At 36.4% G+C, this 21,915-nt stretch overlaps 2 protein-coding genes across 3 annotated transcripts in view; one reads left to right on the forward strand and one right to left on the reverse strand.

The window, feature by feature from the left end:
* LOC139686802 (muscle-specific protein 20-like) overlaps window positions 1–21,915 on the forward strand; it is a 77,935-nt gene that overhangs the window by 17,784 nt on the left and 38,236 nt on the right. For both annotated transcript variants that reach the window (XM_071583850.1, XM_071583851.1), the window contains exon 2: window positions 926–990. In XM_071583850.1, the coding sequence (XP_071439951.1) occupies window positions 967–990 (24 nt within the window). In that variant the 5' untranslated portion in view covers window positions 926–966. The remainder of the gene's footprint in view (window positions 1–925; window positions 991–21,915) is intronic.
* The window catches only part of LOC139686800 (myophilin-like), a 31,992-nt gene continuing 16,373 nt past the window's right edge, over window positions 6,297–21,915 (reverse strand). The window contains exons 2-4 of the mRNA XM_071583848.1: window positions 9,104–9,303; window positions 8,102–8,222; window positions 6,297–6,798 (exon numbers count right to left, since the gene is read on the reverse strand). Of these exons, the coding sequence (XP_071439949.1) occupies window positions 6,616–6,798; window positions 8,102–8,222; window positions 9,104–9,303 (504 nt within the window). The 3' untranslated portion in view covers window positions 6,297–6,615. The remainder of the gene's footprint in view (window positions 6,799–8,101; window positions 8,223–9,103; window positions 9,304–21,915) is intronic.

Raw genomic sequence — 21,915 nt, forward strand, 5'->3', positions numbered from 1 at the left:
AGTGTAAGAGGATACCTCGATAGCTTAACTGGCTAAAGCACTCGGCCTGATATCAAGGGATCCAGGTTGGAATCCCGGTCAAAGCGAATTATTGTTACACTTTGAAATATCTGCCCTTCATGGGCATAGTGCAATTGAATGACAAATATCAGATTATAATTGACAGAAACAGTAGACATCATGGAGTAAGGAGATTTTCCACTAAAAGGGGTGCCACTCTATCCTTCCAAGGCAACTGGCCACTGAAACATTTTAATAAAGCAATAAATAACTTTCTAAATTCCTAAGCTACATTCAGATTGCACACCACAATATCTTAAATGAAGACCCTATCAATAGTCTACTATAATTTATAATATGAATTAATAGATATTTTAATTGCAGCATGGGTAAGTATTCTTTTTCATGCATTTGTTGTTTGGACCAGGAAAAGCCTATGTAAAAGGTTTATTTGTGAATGTGAATGCAGATAAGCTACTAAAAATTTCAAAATTATTATAACAAAATAGAATATAAAATTAGAATGCTCACCCATGCTGATAATTTACTGAATTTTAAGTAGAAGTATTAAATAAGGTGGACGTGACTGCTGTCTAAGGCCATCTGTGAAGTTAAATTGGAGGGGTAGTTTCGTAAAGGTAGCATTGGGAACATGGCAAGAATTGAGAGAAACCTGGTATCAGCACTAGCCTAACCTTAATGAAAGAAGCCAATTCAAGGGTAAAATACTGAAAGCTAAAACACTATTTCAATAGTCGCAGCATTTCTTAAAGAGCTCATTGGTAGCAAGCTCTGTAATCACTTGTAGGTTTAGTCACCTCTTATCACCCATTAAACTAGAGCTTATTGTACTGTATCTAAATGGCTTTATTTCTATTATGTTAATCATTCTTGGTGTTTGAATATCATCTCTTTTCAATTTCAGATAATTAACTCCTCCTTATTGGAAAGTAAACTGCAGTGAATATGCCAGGAAGACCACTGTGGCAGGTAAGACAGTGAGGAATGATTTAGCTAGCATTTTTATATATTTAATTTTCAGGATAGTAAGAGTTAGTAGGGAAACTGTAGGATCTGAAGATGCAGACCTTGGGTTTTTCCTTTTTTGATTCATCTTGTCAGACAACAGTTTTCCAGCCATCTCTCTTTCACGCTGAGAGTTTCAACTAACCTGAAGAAACTGGCTGAAATGGTTGTAAAAATGTTGTCTGATGAAGGCCTGGTAATATAATATCTCATTAAATATAATCTTTAGTTAATGTGAACTTTAACTTAACTTGAATAGTGCAGAGAACCAAACCAATAATACAACTCATAAGTGAATGTGAACAGAGTAACCTCAACAAACTCTGCCAGCTATTGAGCAGTTGAATGGTCAGATTTCAATATAAATATTGGTTGTAAAACTGAGATTTGGTTTTAAATGGAGGTTGAAGTGAAACTGAAAGTTGAACAAAATAAAAATCCCAGCAAAAATGAATCAATTCAGAATAAATCCAGGAGGTCTCACTCTATGAAGGCCTTCTCTCCAATATCTTAATACGGGCTGTTTAATATTATATTAAAATTGATTTATCCAACTGCATGGATGTCTGTCCAAGATGTCTACATTTCCACCCCACTTTCCATGCTGGATTCATGGCAGTGATATCATTCGATGCAGGTTGATGTTCACTCTCATTATCTGTGGTACCTTTTCTCCCAACCCTTGAAGGCAAAGAGTGGCAACCAAAAAATCTCAGAGCTTACAAATGTAAAATCTGAATTTAGAAAATTCCTTTGCAAAATTTGCAACCTTTTTTAATTTTGCTGTCTCAAGTTAGAAAAATGCAAATATTCATGATAAAATCTAGTTTTACAAAATGTACTCAGTGAACATAAAATCTAATCAGAAGAATGAACTACCATGCTAATCATTCAAAAACAATTTTGTGTATCAATTTAAAAAGGTTCTCTGATGTTAATTTGTTAACTTCTTCGCACTCAGGGGCCAAAATAGATTTAAAATGTATATTAAATCATATCAAATAAGGTAGAAGCACATGTATTAGGAAAAAATCTGTTTTTATTTAAAAAATCCCACAATATACTGTGATAATCCTGGTAGGGAGTCAGGTACAGGATAAAAATTTATAGTTCAATGTACACAATTGAAATTATCCTCTTCCATGAGATTAGCCAAAGTTTATGTTTGCATAAATATTTTTAATATTAATAAGTCCTGGCAATATATCAAATTAAATCTTTGCATTGATAATACATGTATGACTACTCTTGACAAATTTTCAAAGACACTTTTACTAAATTTTTAGAGACACTTTTGCCAGTATAAATTTCATTAATGAATAAAATTTTGTATTCATTTTGCTGAATGATGTTAATCATTCCAGTACACATCATCAGTTTCATCTTGATTCATCTCCTTAATTTAACAATTTATAGTATTTTTTAAATGTTATTCATATATATTTCCTGGAAAATTGATAGCCTTGTGTTATGTGTAATATCTTCAATAGGGAGGAATGAAGTTGGCTGATTATTTTCTTTCAACCATAAACTATATAAAATCCTTATTTATGTATATTCTGTATTCGGGCAGAACTTGAATATTTCAATTATTTCATATATTTTTGAGTCATAACTCATTGATGAAAAAGTGCCTACCTCTTTACTCGAAGGTGGCAAATTCCTTGATGCTAAAAATACCACCCTAATGTTTGCATCAAAACCTGCCTTTATCCAATTCTTTATTTTCTGCAATTTCATTTCTTGTTTCTTTGGCCAATCCATAGTTTCAATTTTTTTAAAATTAGCCTTAAGTAGCTTCTCTGGATAATAATAATAATAATAATAATAATAATACTTTATTCATTTTAAAAATGGTACAACCATATTAAATGTCGTCAATATAAGTATTATTTAACATATAAACATACTTTCTTAAATGTGATGAAAATTGTCACAAAAGAATTAATCCAATGAGTATAGTGGGTGAGCAAGTAACCAGGTATATACCCTATTCTTGAAACTCTGGATACCATCTGATTTCAACTGAGTAGGCAGATAGTTATACAGTCGTATGTTCATATTGTGAAATGTGTTGTAAGTTGATGACAATCTACAATAAGTAGTATTTAGATTCGATTTACCTCTTGTGGAATAGTTATGGAGGTTGGATCTTAATTGGTAAGTTTCTAGATTAACTTTCACATGAATCAGAGCCTTAAAGATATACAAACAAAATACAGTCATGATTCTATACCTAATAAAAAAAGGTTTGCAGGAATCACGTGGTGGTATATTAGCAAGAGAGCGAATAGCTCTCTTTTGCAGTAGCAAAATTTGTTTAACATGAGGGGAATGACCCCATAACTCAACACCATAATTCAAATGACATTGAAAGAAGGCATGGTAAAGTGTTAAACGATACTCATTTGAAATGATAAAGTTGAGCTTTCTTAACATATAAACAGCTTTACTAAGTTTATTACAGGTCTGACTGATGTGAGTCTCCCAATTAAGTTTTGTATCAATATAAATTCCTAGTATTTTAGCAGTTTCAATATCAGTTATTTTTGATTTAAGACTGCACACAATATGCTGAGTTTTGTTAGTATTTAATTGTAAATGATTAACATCAAACCATTCCTTAGCCTGTTTTTGGGTAGCGCTAGATCGTAACTTTGCATCTTCTGGATGTTGACACTTTTGCAGAAAAGTAGTGTCATCAGCATATAAAACAGATCTAGGTTTCATATTACAGGGCAAATCATTAATCATGATAATGAAAAGTACTGGGCCAAGCACAGAGCCCTGTGGTACACCACATTTTACTTTAAGAGCTGCAGACCGACAGCCATCGATAGACATCGACAGTCATCGATAGATTTATTTGACCATTATTTTCATGAGGGTCTTATGCATTCCATATAACTGAATTGGCAAGTTAATTCCATTGAGCTAGTCGTCATCATATTAGAATTATGAATGCTTGTTTAGCCTATGAACATTAGAAACTGCATAGCTGAAATTTATATGTGATGCTTGATTTCTAGGTCAATGGTTGGTCATCAGAAATTTGGCTTTAAGATTATTATTAGTGAGGGTTCTTTTCTAGCTGATTTCTTCTCAAGAATTCATTTGAGTAGGTGGCTACTTAGTTTCTTGGCATATTACCTTGGTTATAATATCTATTTCCTTAAAATGTATAATCTCTTATGAGATAGATAAGTTCGAGGAAGCTAACAGCTGTGAAAGGGTTAATTTTTGGGCCTTTGGGGCTGTAGGACTCTTTGATATGGAACCAAAATAGTTGAGGATTTGGTACTTTGGTTTTTTGGTTATTAAAAACTTGATTTCAAAGCTAGTTTTTTGAAAATGTTAAAAATTTATATCTGATATTAATATTTAAAATCCTTAGAATACTAGTTTCAAAAAAATAATTAATCATTTAATTTGAAATAATTATATTTTTACTTGAATTTGCCTGGGACATGAATATATTGTGGGGAATATAATCTTAATGAGCATATTTAAGGCAAATATATGACATACAAATCCATAACTCAATCTATTTCACATATTATTGTATGCAGCAGCACATATGCTGTCTATCAGTTAATTTAGTTGTGTTTCTCACATTCACCTCACCAGACCAGTCATATTTGATGCAACTTATAAAAGAACAAATAATCCAAAATTATTGTTCAATGACTGAAACAATAAAACTAGCCTCTGATTGAGAGTATTTTCTGTCAGGGAATTTTTGCTTTGAATAAAACTATATAAGATAAATATTCATTTACTTGCTGAAACTTTTGTTTATTTAATATCATATTCAACTAAAGAAAAATAATGGGTCATTGAAATAAAATTGAATAATTAAAATTTTGATTAGGGTATTTATTTTAGTTTTTTAATCGCAAGGCTTCTGTGATGTCTTTCTGATGAAGGTTCCATGCTGCTTCTGGTAATTATTACCATCACATAGTTTGGCTTGTTGGACGACAGTTTTTCCCCCCGTCCTGGAGGCATAGTCATTTCATTTTGTGCAAAATCAAATGAAGATAATGTCGACCTGAAGACGCCTCCAGGACTAGGGGCAAAATTGTTTCCAACCTACGCGATGGTAATTCCCGGAAGCAGCATGGAACCTTCATTTTAAGTAGGTGTTGGATGGACTCAGACTTAATAAGGATACATTCATTTGCCTCTTCTAACAACAAAACAACAGGGCACCAACAATACAATAAACTCATCTTTTATATAGTATAAAAATTTAATAAAGGAAACCGAAAAAGTAATTTTTTTATTCTAATAATTATATTTTGTATAATTCCAAGTACCAGTGTTAAAAATTTTATGAACCCTAAGGAGTACCCCCTTAACTTTGAGTGTTTCTTTGATTTATATGGCCCAGTTTATTCATGTATCATGTTTGTTTTAATTATTTCCGCCATACTTGTGTTATTATTGGAACATGGATTAGAATCAAGTTCCAAAATACGAATCAGAACCCATTACGGGGAACACCATCTCATTTCTTTCAACCTCTGAAGGAAAAATGCATAAGGTAAAGAAAGATAGATACCGTGCACCATCCTCATTTGCTCTGCTGTTCATATCGCATTATTTTCCCTTAAAAGTTATCTGTGATTTTTGAAATTCTTCCATTTGCATCCATTTTAACCTCTGACCAATTGCTTTTTTGCCAAATAGAATTAAATTTGTAGCTTTGATATTTATTAATGGTTTCTAGGGACACAAACCTGCCTGTCTTTTTTCTTCTAGAATTTGATATTCACATCTAAGGGCACCTATATTGGCTCAGTTGGCTCTCAATCCTTCTACTATTCATTAGTCTTAAAGTATCTCTGCTATCACTACCTTTCCATCCTGCTGCCATATTAACTTTATATTTCTATTTTAATGATTTCTAAGTTAACTGTGCTTAATGTTAATCAAATAATTCTTCCTCAGCATCAGAATTGTAGTACTTGAGGAAGAATACTTAGAACAAATCTACTTTCCTTAGTAAAGTAGGTAACATAATTGTTATACTCAAACAATCAAACAGCAGAGAAGACAATGAAATGATATGCAAATTTTTGAAAAATGTAGGTAGGAAGGAAGTAATCAATCTGCAGCACAGTGTAAAAAACATGGAAAAGAATGAATGCTGAATAATTTCAGAGTATATCATGTAATAAGCATGCACACACACACACACACATATTTTATGAAAAGGAATGCAAAATGAGAGGACAAAGTAGGTAGGGAGAATAGAAAATAAGTCCTTGAGGATATAGCTCAATGTATTTTCTCTGAAAATTGTAATAAATTATAAAATTTTACTCCTTAGAACAGAACTTGATTCCATTTAGGGAAAACTTGAAAAGCACTTTTTATGTGAAATTTACAGTTGCATCTACAAGTTTAAACTTTAGCAAAAATAAAGTAAGCTTCCAAGGCAACATATTGCATGTTTTCTCTTTTGTTGAAATACTTGATAATTTCTTTCCCATCCTTCAGTCATACTTCCACAGCAGTAAAGCTTCAAACGTTGGGACCACTCCTATTCCTTTGTTAATTATTAGCTGGTCTCCATTTTGCCAATTACATGTGTCTCGTATTGCCAAAACCTCCATGGCCAGATTGGGAGGCACCCTTATTGTAGCCCATTTGCAGGTTGAGTTGCCCTTCATGGGCACGCAGCTGCTCTTCAGTGAACTCTCTCTTATTCTCTTCAGCCATCTTTGGTCCCAATCGTGGACCAGTGTATTCAGGGTGTTTCTGGGTCTGGAAGAAAAAGAAAATATTTCATGAATCCATTAAAACCAGCACATTGCAAATTTTAATAAATTCCTAAGTAATTAGTTCTTGCAAATATATATGTCATTAGACAAAAGTAGAAAGGAATATTTTTTCAATGGATAGATTTTACTGAGAAATGTTAAGTAAAATGTCACACTCATTGCAATTTTCTTTTATGCACAGTTTTTCACGGAATACTGAAAAATGGATATGAAACTCATTGAATTCTAAAAACGCATTAATTTAACTGAATTTCACATGAACAAGTAGTTTTTCATCACATCTCCTCCTAAAGAAAGAGTAAGCTAATCTTGAGAGTTTAAGGGAAAAAATTACAACAGTAAGAACTATTCACAAATTCAGACAAAAATTTGGGGAAAAATAGATATGGTGTTGGAGGCATTTGGAGAAGAATTCTGTGAGCCAAAGAAGAGGATATTTGCTAAGAGGGTGGAATTGATGACATGTATGCTTTGTGGAAAAAATTTGAACAGAATATTAAAGATTTTAGTATGGAGTACACTTTTACATGCATTCAAAGCATAGTTTTTGTGACAAGAAAACTAGTGCATATTAGAATATTTAAAACAAATATGTTGTGTAAATTCCACAAAGTTATACCTGAGATAGCAAATTACATATTAGAAGTTTACAGATCCAAAAGAATGCAAAAATAAATTACAAGATACAGAGGAACATAATGATGAAGCTTTTCAAATGGTGGGAGAAGAGAAAATTTATTTAGTGAAATATGAATAAGGCAGTTTAAATGGGCAAAGAAGATATTATGGAGTACTGATATTCAGAAGGCTGTAATAGAAGAGATAATATTAGCAATGTGGGAAAGTAAAAGGGGGAGAATGGGCATTTCGGATGGCTTGAAGGTAATGAGATTTGATGAAGAACTGAGATAGAAAATAAAATAACATGAACAACCAATAGTGTTAGCTGTGAGAACCCCACAGTGATATGAAATAGTGATTGGAGCCCATCTAAAACCTACTTCTTAATAATAGACTACTTTTGATGATGGTGATGATGAATGCATTTAATAACAACATACCTTTCAAACTATTTTATTTTTTAAGTATATTAGCAAAATATTATCTCTTTTAATTTGGCTTTGTTATCTTCAAGAACTCTTTTTCATGCCACCTTGGGAGTTGTGTTTCAGTCAATCAAAATTAATAAAATATTCTTCAAAAGGAATTAAGAATGAAATTCAGCTTTAAGATGAAGAATGATGCTTGCCAAACAAAATGGTATGCCTTCTAAATTTCACACTTACTATTCTGCCTAGAGAATAAAGGCAAAGGGTGACTTGTGGGATGTTCCTCCTTTCAAATAGGTCAGCAGTTTGGAATATCTCCTCCTCTGGCACTCCGTACTTCTTAATGGCAGCTTGGAATCTAAAATTAGATGTGCAAAAAACAATATATAAGAAGGCTTATGATGTATATACTAATTGAGTGGACGATAAAATACCATATACTTCCTACTAAAGGGGTACTAAAATCTACAAAAAAGATAATCCAGAATCTTTTGATCACAACTTTAAAGGTAGTGCAGATGTAAATAAATCAGCAAATTTTGTGAGTAGAGATTTGAAAACTTCAAAATCATCACTTTAATAATAATAGTATTGAAGAGGTAGGAAGGAAATCCATGCCATTTGTCATGGAAATGTAAAATTTGATATGCAAACTTATTAATTATATGGCTGCTTTGCCATCAATACCTGCTGAATAAGGTAATTTAGGAATATGTCATTTGGAAAAATATTACTCAATCTCATGGAATAACTTCCGATTTTTGTAACTTATGTCTCAAGTCTGATGAGTTTCATCTAACAGATCTTAATCTTTGAACTATATTTGCTGGAATCTATGCTCAAGTAGCTTGAGAAGTGTGACCCAGAATGTCAATGCAGCAGTGTAATTTTGGTGCATAAATAATCTCTTACCACAATTAGATAGCTTTAACAGCATTTGTTTTTTTAATAACCTTCAAAAGGAATGCATAGAAAGTATGTGCTATAAGTACAAATGTACCTTTAAAGGAGTTTCTTATAATGTGAAAATTAATCAAGTGAAATGTACTTACTTGAAAATAATCTTAAGGGGTTATTTCACATAATCCATTCAGTATCTGAAGATGACCTTTAGATCTTAGAGGTTGTGCTGCATAAGGTGAAGCCATGTGTGGGGTACATCAATGACAGAATAAATCTCTTCCCTGTCTTCACTTTTATGATTCTATTCATTGAGATGTGTTCCATGCTGTTACCTACCTCTGAAGGTTCTCCATGAGCTGGAAGTTGGTCCCTTTGGTCTGAATTTTCTTCACGGAGTCTGGTGCGATCTTGTTGATGAGCTTGCACAGAATGATCCCATCTTTTAAGATGTCCTCATAGCTGCCACCTGGTAGCTTCTCTCCCAAAACTTCTTCAATCCATTGCAGGACTTCAGATTCCTGTTCCTTGTTTCTTGCCTGGAATGGCAAAAATGAAGAAATTTGCATTGATGATGCATGTGCAGTCTCCAGAATTGATTTGATATACTATATTTTGTTTCTCAATTTGAAAAAACGTTTGAATGAATCATATGCTTATTTTAATTATATAATATGAAAAGTAAACAATATTTTCTGAAAATTTGTTACACATTCCATAATTGGACGCAAGAGGTTTCTTGGGAGCAATATGCAGTTATCAGTTTCTCAAAGCTGAAAGGCAGTTTACAAGATCTTTTACGTTACACATATGGAGATTACTGCTAAATGGTGCATCACTTGTTGCTTGCCTATGTTACACAGCAAGCCTATTTGAATTTTTCATATTATATTGGAGGCTGATATCAGAGGACTTGTGAATTGATGAGTAGCTTTGAAGAATGGAATGCCAATACAGCAGTGTAATTTTGGTGCATAATCAACTTTTACCACAATTAGATAGCTTTAACAGCATTTGTTTGGTTTAATAACTCCCAAAAGGAAAGTATGGAAAGTATATTCTATAACAAATTGAGTAGTTTCAGGTGTGATGTGGTGGAATTCGAACATAACTGGGTCATGCTATTAAATTTATCTAGTAAAAAATTATTAAGATCTTTTCCTTATTATATATTATGAGTATTGATATATCTTTAAAGCTGTCTCATCTAATGGAAAAGTTAGTCAGTTGAAGTAAATTTATTTTAATAATCTCAAGGGCTTATTTCACATAGTCCATATGGTGCGATTAAGGGTGAATGATTTTGTGAAGTTACTTTATATCCTATGAAAACAAAAGGAAAATAAGTAGCCGGTAAGAATTGACTATAAGACCATAATTTCATTTCGTATGCCGTAAAGGTAGATTTATTGGCAGAGTACAGTGAGCAAAATTAATGAAAGTGCATAAATCAGAATAAAATATCATTTGGAGGAATTGGCAACTTTTTGCATGAATCAGTCAATGCAAGTAGGGCCTGTAGATGGAGAATCATGATCTGCAGCGGAATATTTTGGAGATGGAGTCAAGGTTATTTATTATTAAAATGTGGTTTTTTAATACATGCACAGAGAATATGATAAGACATACAATGTTAGGGAAGGAGATTTAGAGTAGGAATGGAATTTTGGATAGCATGGATAAAGCTATTTGCATTTCCAAATGATCACTTTTTATGTTTATATACTTGTTAGTGTATTATAAAATGAGGTCAGATAATAGATAAATAATATTAGTGAAATTTCCAATACATTCAAAGGTTGAGTTAAATATTAAAGTGGTATAGTATAAACTGGAGCATTTGGAACCGATCATTAATCCTCCTCACACGCTAGGAGTAGCAGCTTTATCCAAGACACCTCTACGAGCATGGAAACCAGCTGTCGATTATTCATGGGCCACGCTCCCCTACTGACTTTTTATGAAAGACCTAATGGCCACGGGAGGCCGTTCACTCTCATAGGATTTCCTCGTCGCCCATTCCTCCTTTCTTCACCATCCCCTTCAATTCAACCATTTTTTGAAAATGAGGTTTTCGACTGAGGTTTGAGTGAAAATGGACATCAAGAAAAATATTGCGTTGTTGAAGGAGACGTTCACCGAAAGGAGATGTCTGGCGACCGAGAATCGCAGCTGGAGGCAAGATTAGCGAGCACTTCAAAATAAAGAGTAGGGTCTGGTCAAAAATATTGGTCATTTGGTAAGGGAGTGAGTTATAATGGGAGGCTCTTAAGATTTGGCCATGGAGAAGGATGGAATACGTTAACTGGATGGAGAGGAATGCAAATGCGGAATATTCAGATAAGAACAGGACCGAAACTATGGGGTTTAGGGGCGGCAAGGCAAAGAACGAGACCCTGGCGACAGTTTTGGATATGTAGCGCGCTGATGGAGATATTGTTTTGTATGTTTATTTTTCTTGCCACATATTATATGGCTCACAAGACAACAGCACGCACAATTTGTGAGGAGTACGTATACCTGCGGTGGCATAAACCTGAGTTGTGGATTTGGATCGGGAGGAGAAATTTAGACGGGGTATATCGAAGGAGACTGCAGTATTGGACAGAAAAGAGTCTGAGAAGTGGTGGAAAACTGTCTTGCTTGATAGGAGAGAAAATTTCTCATGAGCAAGTCCCAAGGGAACCGCGGGCAAATTTCCGGAAATCCCTCCTCCCCTGAAACTTATCTTAAAGTATGGTACTCATAATATCAAAAGCTCTATTAAAAAGATGCCCAATTGGGAGTGTCCAAGCTCCTGATATGGTAGATTTGGAAGAAAGAATGAACAAATAATTTCAATTTTTTACTGTAGAAAATAATTTAGGTTTCCGATAGGTTTCGATATTATTGCATAAATCCCAGGTAATGAAAATTACTTAATTTATGTGTCGGCAAATCGTAATTGCATGGTCATTAAATTAATTTACGCAATCCAGGTATTTATGTTACTGCATCTTTTTCATATATTGAAAATGGCTTAATTTCTGTGGTGGAAAATTGACGGTATATGGTCACTCAAAGTACCCCTAAACTTTCGACCGCGAAAGGGATTTCGCGAGGAGGCACTGGCAAGTGGGGAAGGGTGATTGAGACACGTATCGCCAGGTGAAGTCGGCAACTGACGCAAGGAGGCTGAGAGGTGGGTCGAGTGGGTGGAGAAGCGACCAAAGGGTAAGGATAGCAAATTTGGGCCGGATGTCCAGTAGTGCTCGGAATGCTTTTCGGGGGTTATGTTGACGTCGATGACGTAAGGGGAAAGGGCGAGAGAGTGTTTTGGCGCACACAAAGTATTCGGGAATTACGCCGTAAAATGGTGGAATCGCCTCGTAAACCCTGGGGAATGAAACTGCGTGGAGTGGGGTTAGTGGGAATGGGGAAAGGGTTTCGGTCGAGGGATCCGCTGGCTCCCGCTGGGGGGATGGGGCGCGTTGAACCCCTCTCACCCGCTCATCCGCCCAGACTATTTCGAAATGTTGCATTTTATTTTCGTGAAACGGGAATCTCGAGCGGTAAACTTATTTATACGACAATTCGAATCTAAACGCGGACTGGGATATCTCGTCGTAGGATCTTAGTTTCGCCGACTTCGGTGAGAATTGCTGGGTTTGCGGAGAGAGATTTAAAAAACATTCAAAAACCTATGGCGGGGGTGTGACCTCAAATTGGTCGGGATCCAGTGTTCCGAGCAGATGTAAACTGATTGAGACCGTCAAAATTGGATATGCATTGAGGGGAGACCATGTTCCTAATTTTATGAATTATCTCGTATTATAAAATCTTCTAACATGACATTTCATTCGCTAGGACGGACTCGGGACACGTATACGAAGATTTACTTTCTACCGAGTCAACAATTTTTCCGGATAAAGGTTCGCCAGCCAATGCATACTCGAAATTCGAAATTTTTCTCTCGAATTCTTTAGTTTTGATGTCCTTGGAGAGATACATCTTAGATCATTTTCTTTGGACACCTTAAGGTGGTTGAGGATCTAAGATAAACCCTAATGAACATTCCCAATTGGCGGCAGGGCGCCTGGGTCTTTGCGGTGTGGTTTGTAGCCAGATCACACTTGGCACCTTGGTACCAGCATTAAATCTAGGCAGTAAGCCAGTCGGCCACTGGCTTCTAGATAAACGAAAGCTCTATTCTCTCCGCAACTTTAAGATAACTACAACTTTCATTAGGTGAATTGGAATAGACGAATACTCTTGGTTATTATGCAAAATAGAGAGCATTTTTAGAGGCAGGAATAATTTATAATCCTTTAGGTAGTCCATTACATTTTAGGTACAATGGTTCCCAGTTTAATTTTGGGCGATTGATTGGGTCTGATAATTTTCCCTTTATAAATATCAATACTATATTTCGTGTTCTCGGTTGTGTTTCAGAGTACAAAATTAAACGATTCCTTAAAATTGCGATCAAATGATTGAATTTCGTATATTTTAACCTCATATTTCATTAGTCATGCTTTCAGCCGCTAACTATTTTACTCCTGATTCACGAATGCTTTTTAAGGAGTGTACAACAGAGGAAATTAGTAATCCTACTGATACTTACTTGCTGAATATCAAATAACTTTCACTTTCGGGAAATGAAACAATTGGCGTACATAGGAGTGTTCAAATAGCAAATGACATTAGAAATTAATTGGAAGGATATACGCTTAATTATACAATCAAGATGACCTGTTTTATGACGCGAATAATCTCGCGAATACCTGACCTATTATTAAACATAAGTTTAAAAATTCCTTTTACTAAGCATTAGTATGATATAAATTAAATATATATCTTTTAATACTGCAGTAAATTATTATTATTAGTTAAATGATTCATTTCAATTGCTAACACAATACATACTACGCATTTTATGCAAGGAGAAAACTAAGTTGAAATACCACATCAAATTAATAAATTGGATGAATAATTGAATGAAGCATGATAATTTTAACAATAATTGAGGGTTTTCCGATTAAAATGAATTACATTTTCGTACCTCATAGAATTATTAAGATCGCCTCGTAAGACATGAGTAACTCGTCTTTTGGGACATATGCGAGAGTATGACCGAACCACGCAATGACTTTAAACTAGTCAGGTGAAACAATAGCAATTTAACGTCGGAAAAAAATTCATTTGAAAATGTTCTGCCTTTTTAAAAATAAAAAAAAACACTAAATTAAGTTTGAAAAAATGCCAAGTTTAAAATATATATAAATATATTTATTTTTCATCTTTAATCATTTTTAGCAAGCGGCGAAAGGCTGACGATAACAGAATCTACTTCCAAAACGATTGACCTCCTTATCTTTCTACAAATTATTGAAAAATAATAATTTTTCAACAAGCTTTTGGCGAAAGAACACGAATGTTTTACTTCGGAGGGTGGTTACGTTCATCCACACCATCAAGCGAAACCTGATCTCTGTTTAACGATGTGTCGGGCGTCGATCCAAGATTCCAATCTCTTTGACAACCGTGAATTGACAGCCAATCCAATGATCACTTCCTCTCTGTAAGTGTGGAAGAGGCAGAAGTGAACCCCTGAAAAATTAGCCAACGGTCAATTGTGCTACGGTCTCACTCTTATCCCGCGGTGCCGTCGACATAAAAGGAATTTCGCCTTATTATCAAGGCGAAGTCAAACTCTAAAGAACCGAGGTACTTTGTCGGAGCAAATATGTATGGGTTACGTAGATGGAAGTCTAATGTTTATGAAGGTTAAGCGAGGATTTCAAACTCTACTGCGTGTTCCAAAGAAACTGCGGGAGATGCCGCAACAGTAACTTTTAACGGAGTCATCCGCTAATGTGCATTTCAATGCAACAATTTCAGAGTGTAAAAATCATTCGCCTTGACTGGGATACTACTGGGATCTACTGCGTGTGATTGATTGCGATTTTGGAATTATATGATTGGAGATTAACGTATGATCAAGCCATTTATACGTCTACCACTGTGTTCACTGATTACAAAAATCGACAAAATATTCCTGAAGAGCCTTTATATAATCTGTGTCGACATTTAAAACCTTAGCAGGCTTACTCTTTGACGCAAATACAGGTACAGGACCTGTACTATTCCCTCCCTGTCAACGCTAAATTGTTTACTGTAAACTCAGAGTGTAGACGTATGCCTGAAGTTCAATCCCAACTCAAAAGATGACGAAAATTTAAGTCACTTCCCAAAATTTCCAGAAATCATTTTCGTGTTCAGTATGCAAGAGACTGAGCAAGTCGGTGGGTGAGCGAGAAATTTCAAATGCTAGGAAGACGAATTTTAACACATAGTGGTACGGCTAACGACACAAAGAGGAACGAGCAGAAAGACCCGAAACTCCGTGATAAACTAATGTGACAAGATTAAGGCACGTGCGGGGGAGAGTAGAGCACCCTCGAGAATAACAATATTAATGCAGAGTGCGCGAGCGGTGAAGGAATAAGTGTGACTCGAGTAAAGAGTTTAAGGGACGTCGATCCGGAGCTAAACCTCCCGTCTGACTGGAAACCGTCCGTGTTTTCTTTCGCGCCCTCCTTCGCTCTTTTCTTTTCCCCTCGTCTTTTTGGCCGGTCCATTAAAAAGAGCAAAATCTGGGAACGTCGCCAAGAAGCTTCGTAGTGACCTCCCTGTCCGCAGGCTCTCCAAGGACCCCTTCCCCCATCTCCCACACCGCTTACGAGTCTCGCAGGTTTCCCCTGCCATCATTGTTTATTTACCAAAATCCCTTCCCCCGAAATGCACATGCCGAGAGCAAAGATTTGGCGAGTCTCAATTTAGGTTTTCGATGCGTGGCGCCAATCACAATCGTGGAGAGGTGGGTGAAACCTGTCAAACCATGAAGCCTTTTCTCTATTCCTCTCTGGGAAGTCTTTTTTTTTGTTCCTTCTTTTTTCTGATTGTTTAAATGGTGACGGAAGTTTAGGGACTTCAAACGGGACTCGGAGCGTGAAATCTTACACCGCAGAACTCACGAATAACAGCTTGGGAGCAGTGTGACGAAATTGTTGAAATCATCAAGCCCCAAATGAGTAAATAAATACCGAATTTATGGACGCTAGTAAATGGAAGAATCGTAGCGAATGCGTGCATGAAATAATGCTTCAAAAAAGCTTTAAAATATGTATATGTAAGGAAGGGTATAATGAGAGCTAGCTGTAGCAAACGATCGAAAGAGCATATTTTAGCGTTGTTTTGACCAGCTGATTTTCGTGGCGCTTTTGGCCGAACACCCGTGGCAAACGCCCATAGAACTGTAGGGGTTAAATTGCACCATCGCCAGGATTTTAGAGCGAGCTCTGATTCGTAAATCTTAGCAGGGAACTAAAAGTCATAGGCTACCTCACATCCTCGCCACGGATGACGTAAAAGTAAATTTGTCCTCCTGCCAGCTCGATTCTAAATCCACATATGACCGGTTGATGTATTTATTACTCGACTTAAAAATTTGGCTTATGATTGAGATTTCGTGAGATGAACACTGACTTTTTCACTCTGTCCATTACGAATTAGTCATTTATATTAATTATAAGCTCCTGCAGTTATGCTATCCTGTGAGTTGATTAGTGCTAGGGTGATGTACTGTCAGTTACAGTTAAGAGCATCAAATGGTAGCAACGGTTTCATTAATGTATTCCTTGATTATTTGTGCTCATAAATTTATTTTAATAGATTTATTTTAATAAATTTATTTTAATTCTGACATTAAAGAAACTTGATGAGTGAATAGGTAAAACCAACTACACATCTCGACCCTTGAGTTGGTTTGAAAAGTGAGGATACTAGTAATACCTTGGAAATACTCGTTTTTTCTATTATTCAAGGTAATTGAAAATACACGCGTAATATTTTAGCTCTCTGTTAGATCACGTCTTTTTGAGGTATCCAAATACGGTAAAATGCCAAACGTCCTTTTTCGACATTATCACTCTGTATACTTATTAAGCGGTTTAAAATAGTGTTGAAGATCATATTTACTTTTCATTGATTTTGTTTTTCTGAAGTTTGACCTCAAAATTATATTTTTATTTAAACTAAAGGAAGAGCTCATGTGGAGGTTATTAAAATATTTTCTTGTTTATTTACGTCAAATTGCATTTTACTAATATTGGTCATGTTTACTCTGGTCAAATTTGTGAGAGGAAATGTCACTTCAGGTGATGATTTCTAGCTGTCCTTCAAAAATAAAATAACTTCAGTATTTTTGGCAGCCAGTTAGGCGAGGATTCGCTCTTTGAAACTTAAGACGAAATGTTAAGCTGGAACTTCACAACTTACATGGTAATGTCTGCAATTCAAAGCAGTTTCGGGTCGCAAGCCAACACTTTTTGTGAGTAGCAAAACAAATTGAGATCATCCATGGCGTCTCCTCTCAGTATCCTATCGGTTACAGTTTGTATCATCAACCAAATTGGACCAAGCGAAGGTTGAATTAAAATCCATTAATGAAAAAATGTTCAACAAACAAAAAAAATTTAATGATCCGTTTCATTTTTAGCAAGTGAAGCAAAAACCATAGCCTAAAATGGAAACTTTTCCATAAGCAGTTGTAACAGAAAGCTTAGTAATATAATTCAATTTGAATAACTTCATCTTAATTTTGCTAGTGATTCCTATGTAAATATTGCCAATCACTTACTTGCTTACGTAACGAAGACCTTTGCGGCATGAATATGAAGGAAAATGGAATGGTTGCAATGTGGCCTTTACCCTAACTATGGCCTGAGTCCAAAGTACCAAGCTCTAAAATTTGAAAAAGCAGCCAGGGCACCTGCCTACACATACTCTTTCAGGATTTCTCGCGTGGGTTATTCTCACAGATTAACGACCACTTTTCCTTTGACTGCAATTCGTCATTCCCTACCCTTCCCACTTCCGCCGCTCTTGGGTAAATGCGCGATAGTGGGATGGCTCTGGGTAGTGGTGCACAGCCCATTAGACCCCAGACCGCTGAGGTTGACTCTTTAATATTAAAAATAAAATTTTAGGAAATTTCAAAGGATTGTTCAAATGTTTAGGAAATACAGATTCCGATAAATTGGTCTTTTCCGATAATTTTGATACAATAATCGGTAATTTTAATTAAAAATGTCTGCCCTAGTTAATATATATTAACTGCGGATGCTAGCAATAAAATGATTCAATGCCTGAAGAAATTTATCAATTTATGTACTATGAATTTCCTAATGTGATTATGGGATCTTGGAAAATATCTGTTTTGCGGTCCATTGGCAGATAAACGTTGTACACAATTGATTCAGGGGAAGTATTTGGGAGTTAGAGAAGAGAGAGAAAGGGTCCGAATCCGGGTGACGTCCCTGGCCGCATACCCACGGCTTCACCGCACAACCCTAACATGTCTATGGGAATTCGAAGATGGGGAAGGGGATGGAGAGAAGAGAAGAATTTCCGCTAAAGTTTGAAGGGAGGGTTGGAATATTTCCCTCGTTAAAGCTCTCTTCCTCTCGCGCCCTTCTCCCAATCCGCCCGATTATAACAAATGCCGCCTCGGGTCCTAGCGGAGGTGGATCTGCGAATTCCCAACTCACAGCGACGGCGCGTGGCGCCGCCCTCTTCCCTTCCAGCGTGGAATATTCCGAGTTATGACGCGAGAGCACGGGGTCACTCCAAGGGGAAGAAATATCACACCGAGGATTCGGAACCGGAGGCGGGGGTTTTTCCTCCCACGTGCCGGAGACGCTCGCTTTTCCTTAACCCGCCATCTCCCCTCCGGTGGTTCCTGAAAAAGCACGCGGAGTTGTGCTCGCGTCCTCATTCTTGATTCACCCAAACACTGACGCTTCGATCGAAAGAAAGCAAACATATGACCATTAAACCTCTCAATACAATGCCGGTTTTCACATCTTAGCATAAACTAGGGCCAAGTTCCCTTTAAAAAATATGTCTTCACTTGGGAGTTCAGTGTGCTATAGAATTATCGACTCCGATTAAAAAATAATATTTTTTTTCTCATTAACTTAAAGATTTTATCTTTGTTTTCAAGGCCACGAAACGTTTTACGAGGGCGATTTCGGCTAACAAAACACGCGAACCGTGACGAAAAGTGCGAGGTAAAATTAGTTTAATATATACTAAGCTAGTTTCTGTCCAATATTCCTGCCTTCAAGTAGGTATCTGTAATGTAGTTTAGTATTTGTAATGGATTAGCATGCAGGTACAGTACGCATAAATGAAGTAGTCGTAGTCATTGAAAGAAATAAAAAAATGTATTTGTTGTATCTCGGATATCACCTGTCATTTTCGATTCTCATTTTCATATTAAGGCACTTTTTCAAGTTTGGAAATCCTATGTTTTGAAATTATTTATTTTCAGAAACTTCAAGATAATTTACATCTAACTTTTTCCATAAATTTTCCCAGTGCTGGTGGAGTGGTCTAGTGCTTGAAACCGTTCTCTTCCATTTCAGATGATCTTGGCTTCTGATCTTGCACCGAGGTGCTAAATATTAGTTAGGACTATTAATCAATATAGAAGTGCTAACATCATAAATATCTTCCGCCTTTATATCGACGCTGTCTCTACGTAACCCAGAAAGAGGACTACGTATATTGAAACATCAAATGATTGAGAAGTTGGACGTCGTGGTGTTCTTGTGTGTAGAGCGTTCGGCTACCGACTGGAAGGCCAGGTTTCAAATCTGAATGATGACTCCTGACAGCAGCAGCTTCACCCACCCACCCTATGTGATACCGGATCTTCATGGAAATCCGCAGGCGGTAGAGCAAAAGTAACTGCAGTTGAATAACATGGTTGGTGGCCGTTAAATCACGGAGCCATAACTTCAGAATTCGATGCGATTGGAATGGACGATGCTAATTTTCCCCCGTTTATACCCAATACTCATGTATCGATACTTTTGTTACGATATAAAATTGATAACTAATTCAGGGGGCAGGAATCATCACTCCACACCCTGAAACCTTTAACTTCCTACTACTTAGACCTTAAGTAGGTACAAGCTCCTCCATGGAAATTTATTTATGCCACATGCATAACTGTCATGCATGTAGCATATATGCAACTTTCGCCGTTTTATAAATACGGCACATTATATAAGAGGATTAACTGCGGTGTATATGTGCAATAACTCAATGTATATGCGTGATAGCTACAATGTATAGGCCTAACAATTGCGATATACGAGTAATTGTGCTGTGCACTTTTCAGCGATGGACAAAAGTCCGCGCTGTCGACAGGAGACCGTGCAAAACCATATATCAGTAGTAAAAATTATTAAAACGTAAATAAGTGATAAAAGATTAGTTATTTTAAGGTCGACGTGCAAAGAACGAGCGCCAACTTACGATGCAAAGAGAGTGACACGTGCGCCACGTCGTGGTTTTCATTTCGTGCATCCGCTCCCATATTTTGTATAGATTTCACAAAGGAGATAGTGATAGTGCGACATTCCCACGTCCACGTTTCTTGTAAAATAAGTTCTACATGCTGTATATATTCCGCATATATTTTAGTTATGTATGTGGCATATATAAATTTCCATAGGGATGGGTTCTCTGCTCACCAAACCAATCGATCATTATATTGAGAATTGTGTTGTTTTTTCACCCCATCTTCTTTCGTAGGGTTGTGTGTTGCGAGTGTTTTAGGGAAGGGCGACCGCAGGGGGATGGGGGAAATAGAAGTGGGAGAGAGAACAGGATTGAGAGAAATTGGGAAGAACGTTTTGCAACAGTCGCAGAGAGTAAGCTCGCTAATGAACGCAAGGTCGTCCGAGGTGATACGTGCGAGACCGAAATATGTGCGACCCTCGATGTAACAAGCGGGATATAATACTACTTGGGGAGTGGGGAGTGGGGTGGGGGTTGACGGAGAATTCCCAATTTCCACGCCCCCTCGAGCGTGACGGCGGCGGTCATGGAATGAGACACCCGCGCGCTGGTGAGGGTTATACGGGGGAAAGATTGTTCTCCTGCCGGGCGACTCTTCAGTTCCCCCTCTCCCGACTTGGCGGCGATCGCTCCACCCGTCAAGTGCAGCGACGCTTAAGTACATCGCTCGAGTTGAGTGGGGTGCCCCCGGGGTGTGTCCCCTAAAGAGCCGCGAGCTCTCAACTGATCGGGAATCGTGTTGGTATGGAAGGGCAAAGAGCCCCTATTAACTCTGGAGTTCTGCTTAAAATGTACGACGGACGATACTTCAAGTTTTCAAGTACTTGAACGTGACTTGAAATAGCATTGAATGATACTGCAATTTCATAATAATATATGGCTAATATCTGAAATAAGGCTTAGAAAATGCTGGTCTAGTTTAAACTCTCAAAGCACGTAATTCCATTTAAAAACACGGTAAATAATTATAGCTTCTTTGTTGACTTCATGTATTTAATGTTCCCTTGTCTTCCCTGATTTATCTGATGAACCCTGTAAAAATGAAACACTTCTTAACATAACTGTGTAAGGTTTATATGCAATGCGGCAATTCAGAAACTCTTGAAAAAATGTTCAAAGCTTAAGTGGATGAAATCAAGAAAAACCACTCCAATGATTCACTTATAATGCTGTACTTCCTGTATATGTATGAAATATAATGTTGCAAGGTATCTGAGTATGTATATCGAATCTTAATTCTAATTTCCAATTACGCAGGAAAAGTTCTCCGAGCGTTGTCGCGTTTAAAAATTCCTAACCCTAGAGCTAATGTATGCCATGTATTCACAATTTGTAAAATTACAAGCTGTTGAGTATTTTAAAAATTGTAATGTAAAAAGGAATATCATTCCGAATTCGTATAAAGTAATATTATTTGTTATATTTTAATTGACAACAGAAAGTGAAAAAATCTATTACAGAAATATCAGAAAAAATCGATAACAGATAATCTGTCTCCCGGTGAAATTGGCGTAAAATTGAAGAAAATCTCAGTAGCCTCTCTCTAAAATAAACAAATTATTAACGTTGTCTTGACTGATCTCCACTTACTAAATAGGGCGAAAAATAAAGGGACGACTGAAAATACTTTTTAGACGGTGATGAGTTTATTTAATTTTTTTAAATATGTTGGTCAAAAGAAGAATCGTTCTTCATCTCTTGGCGACAGCCAGTTGAAAGGAAATATGGAGATGTTGTCC

This window comes from Hetaerina americana, unplaced genomic scaffold, assembly GCF_022747635.1.
Source record: "Hetaerina americana unplaced genomic scaffold, ioHetAmer1.1.p SCAF_15, whole genome shotgun sequence".
Lineage (NCBI taxonomy): Eukaryota > Metazoa > Arthropoda > Insecta > Odonata > Calopterygidae > Hetaerina > Hetaerina americana.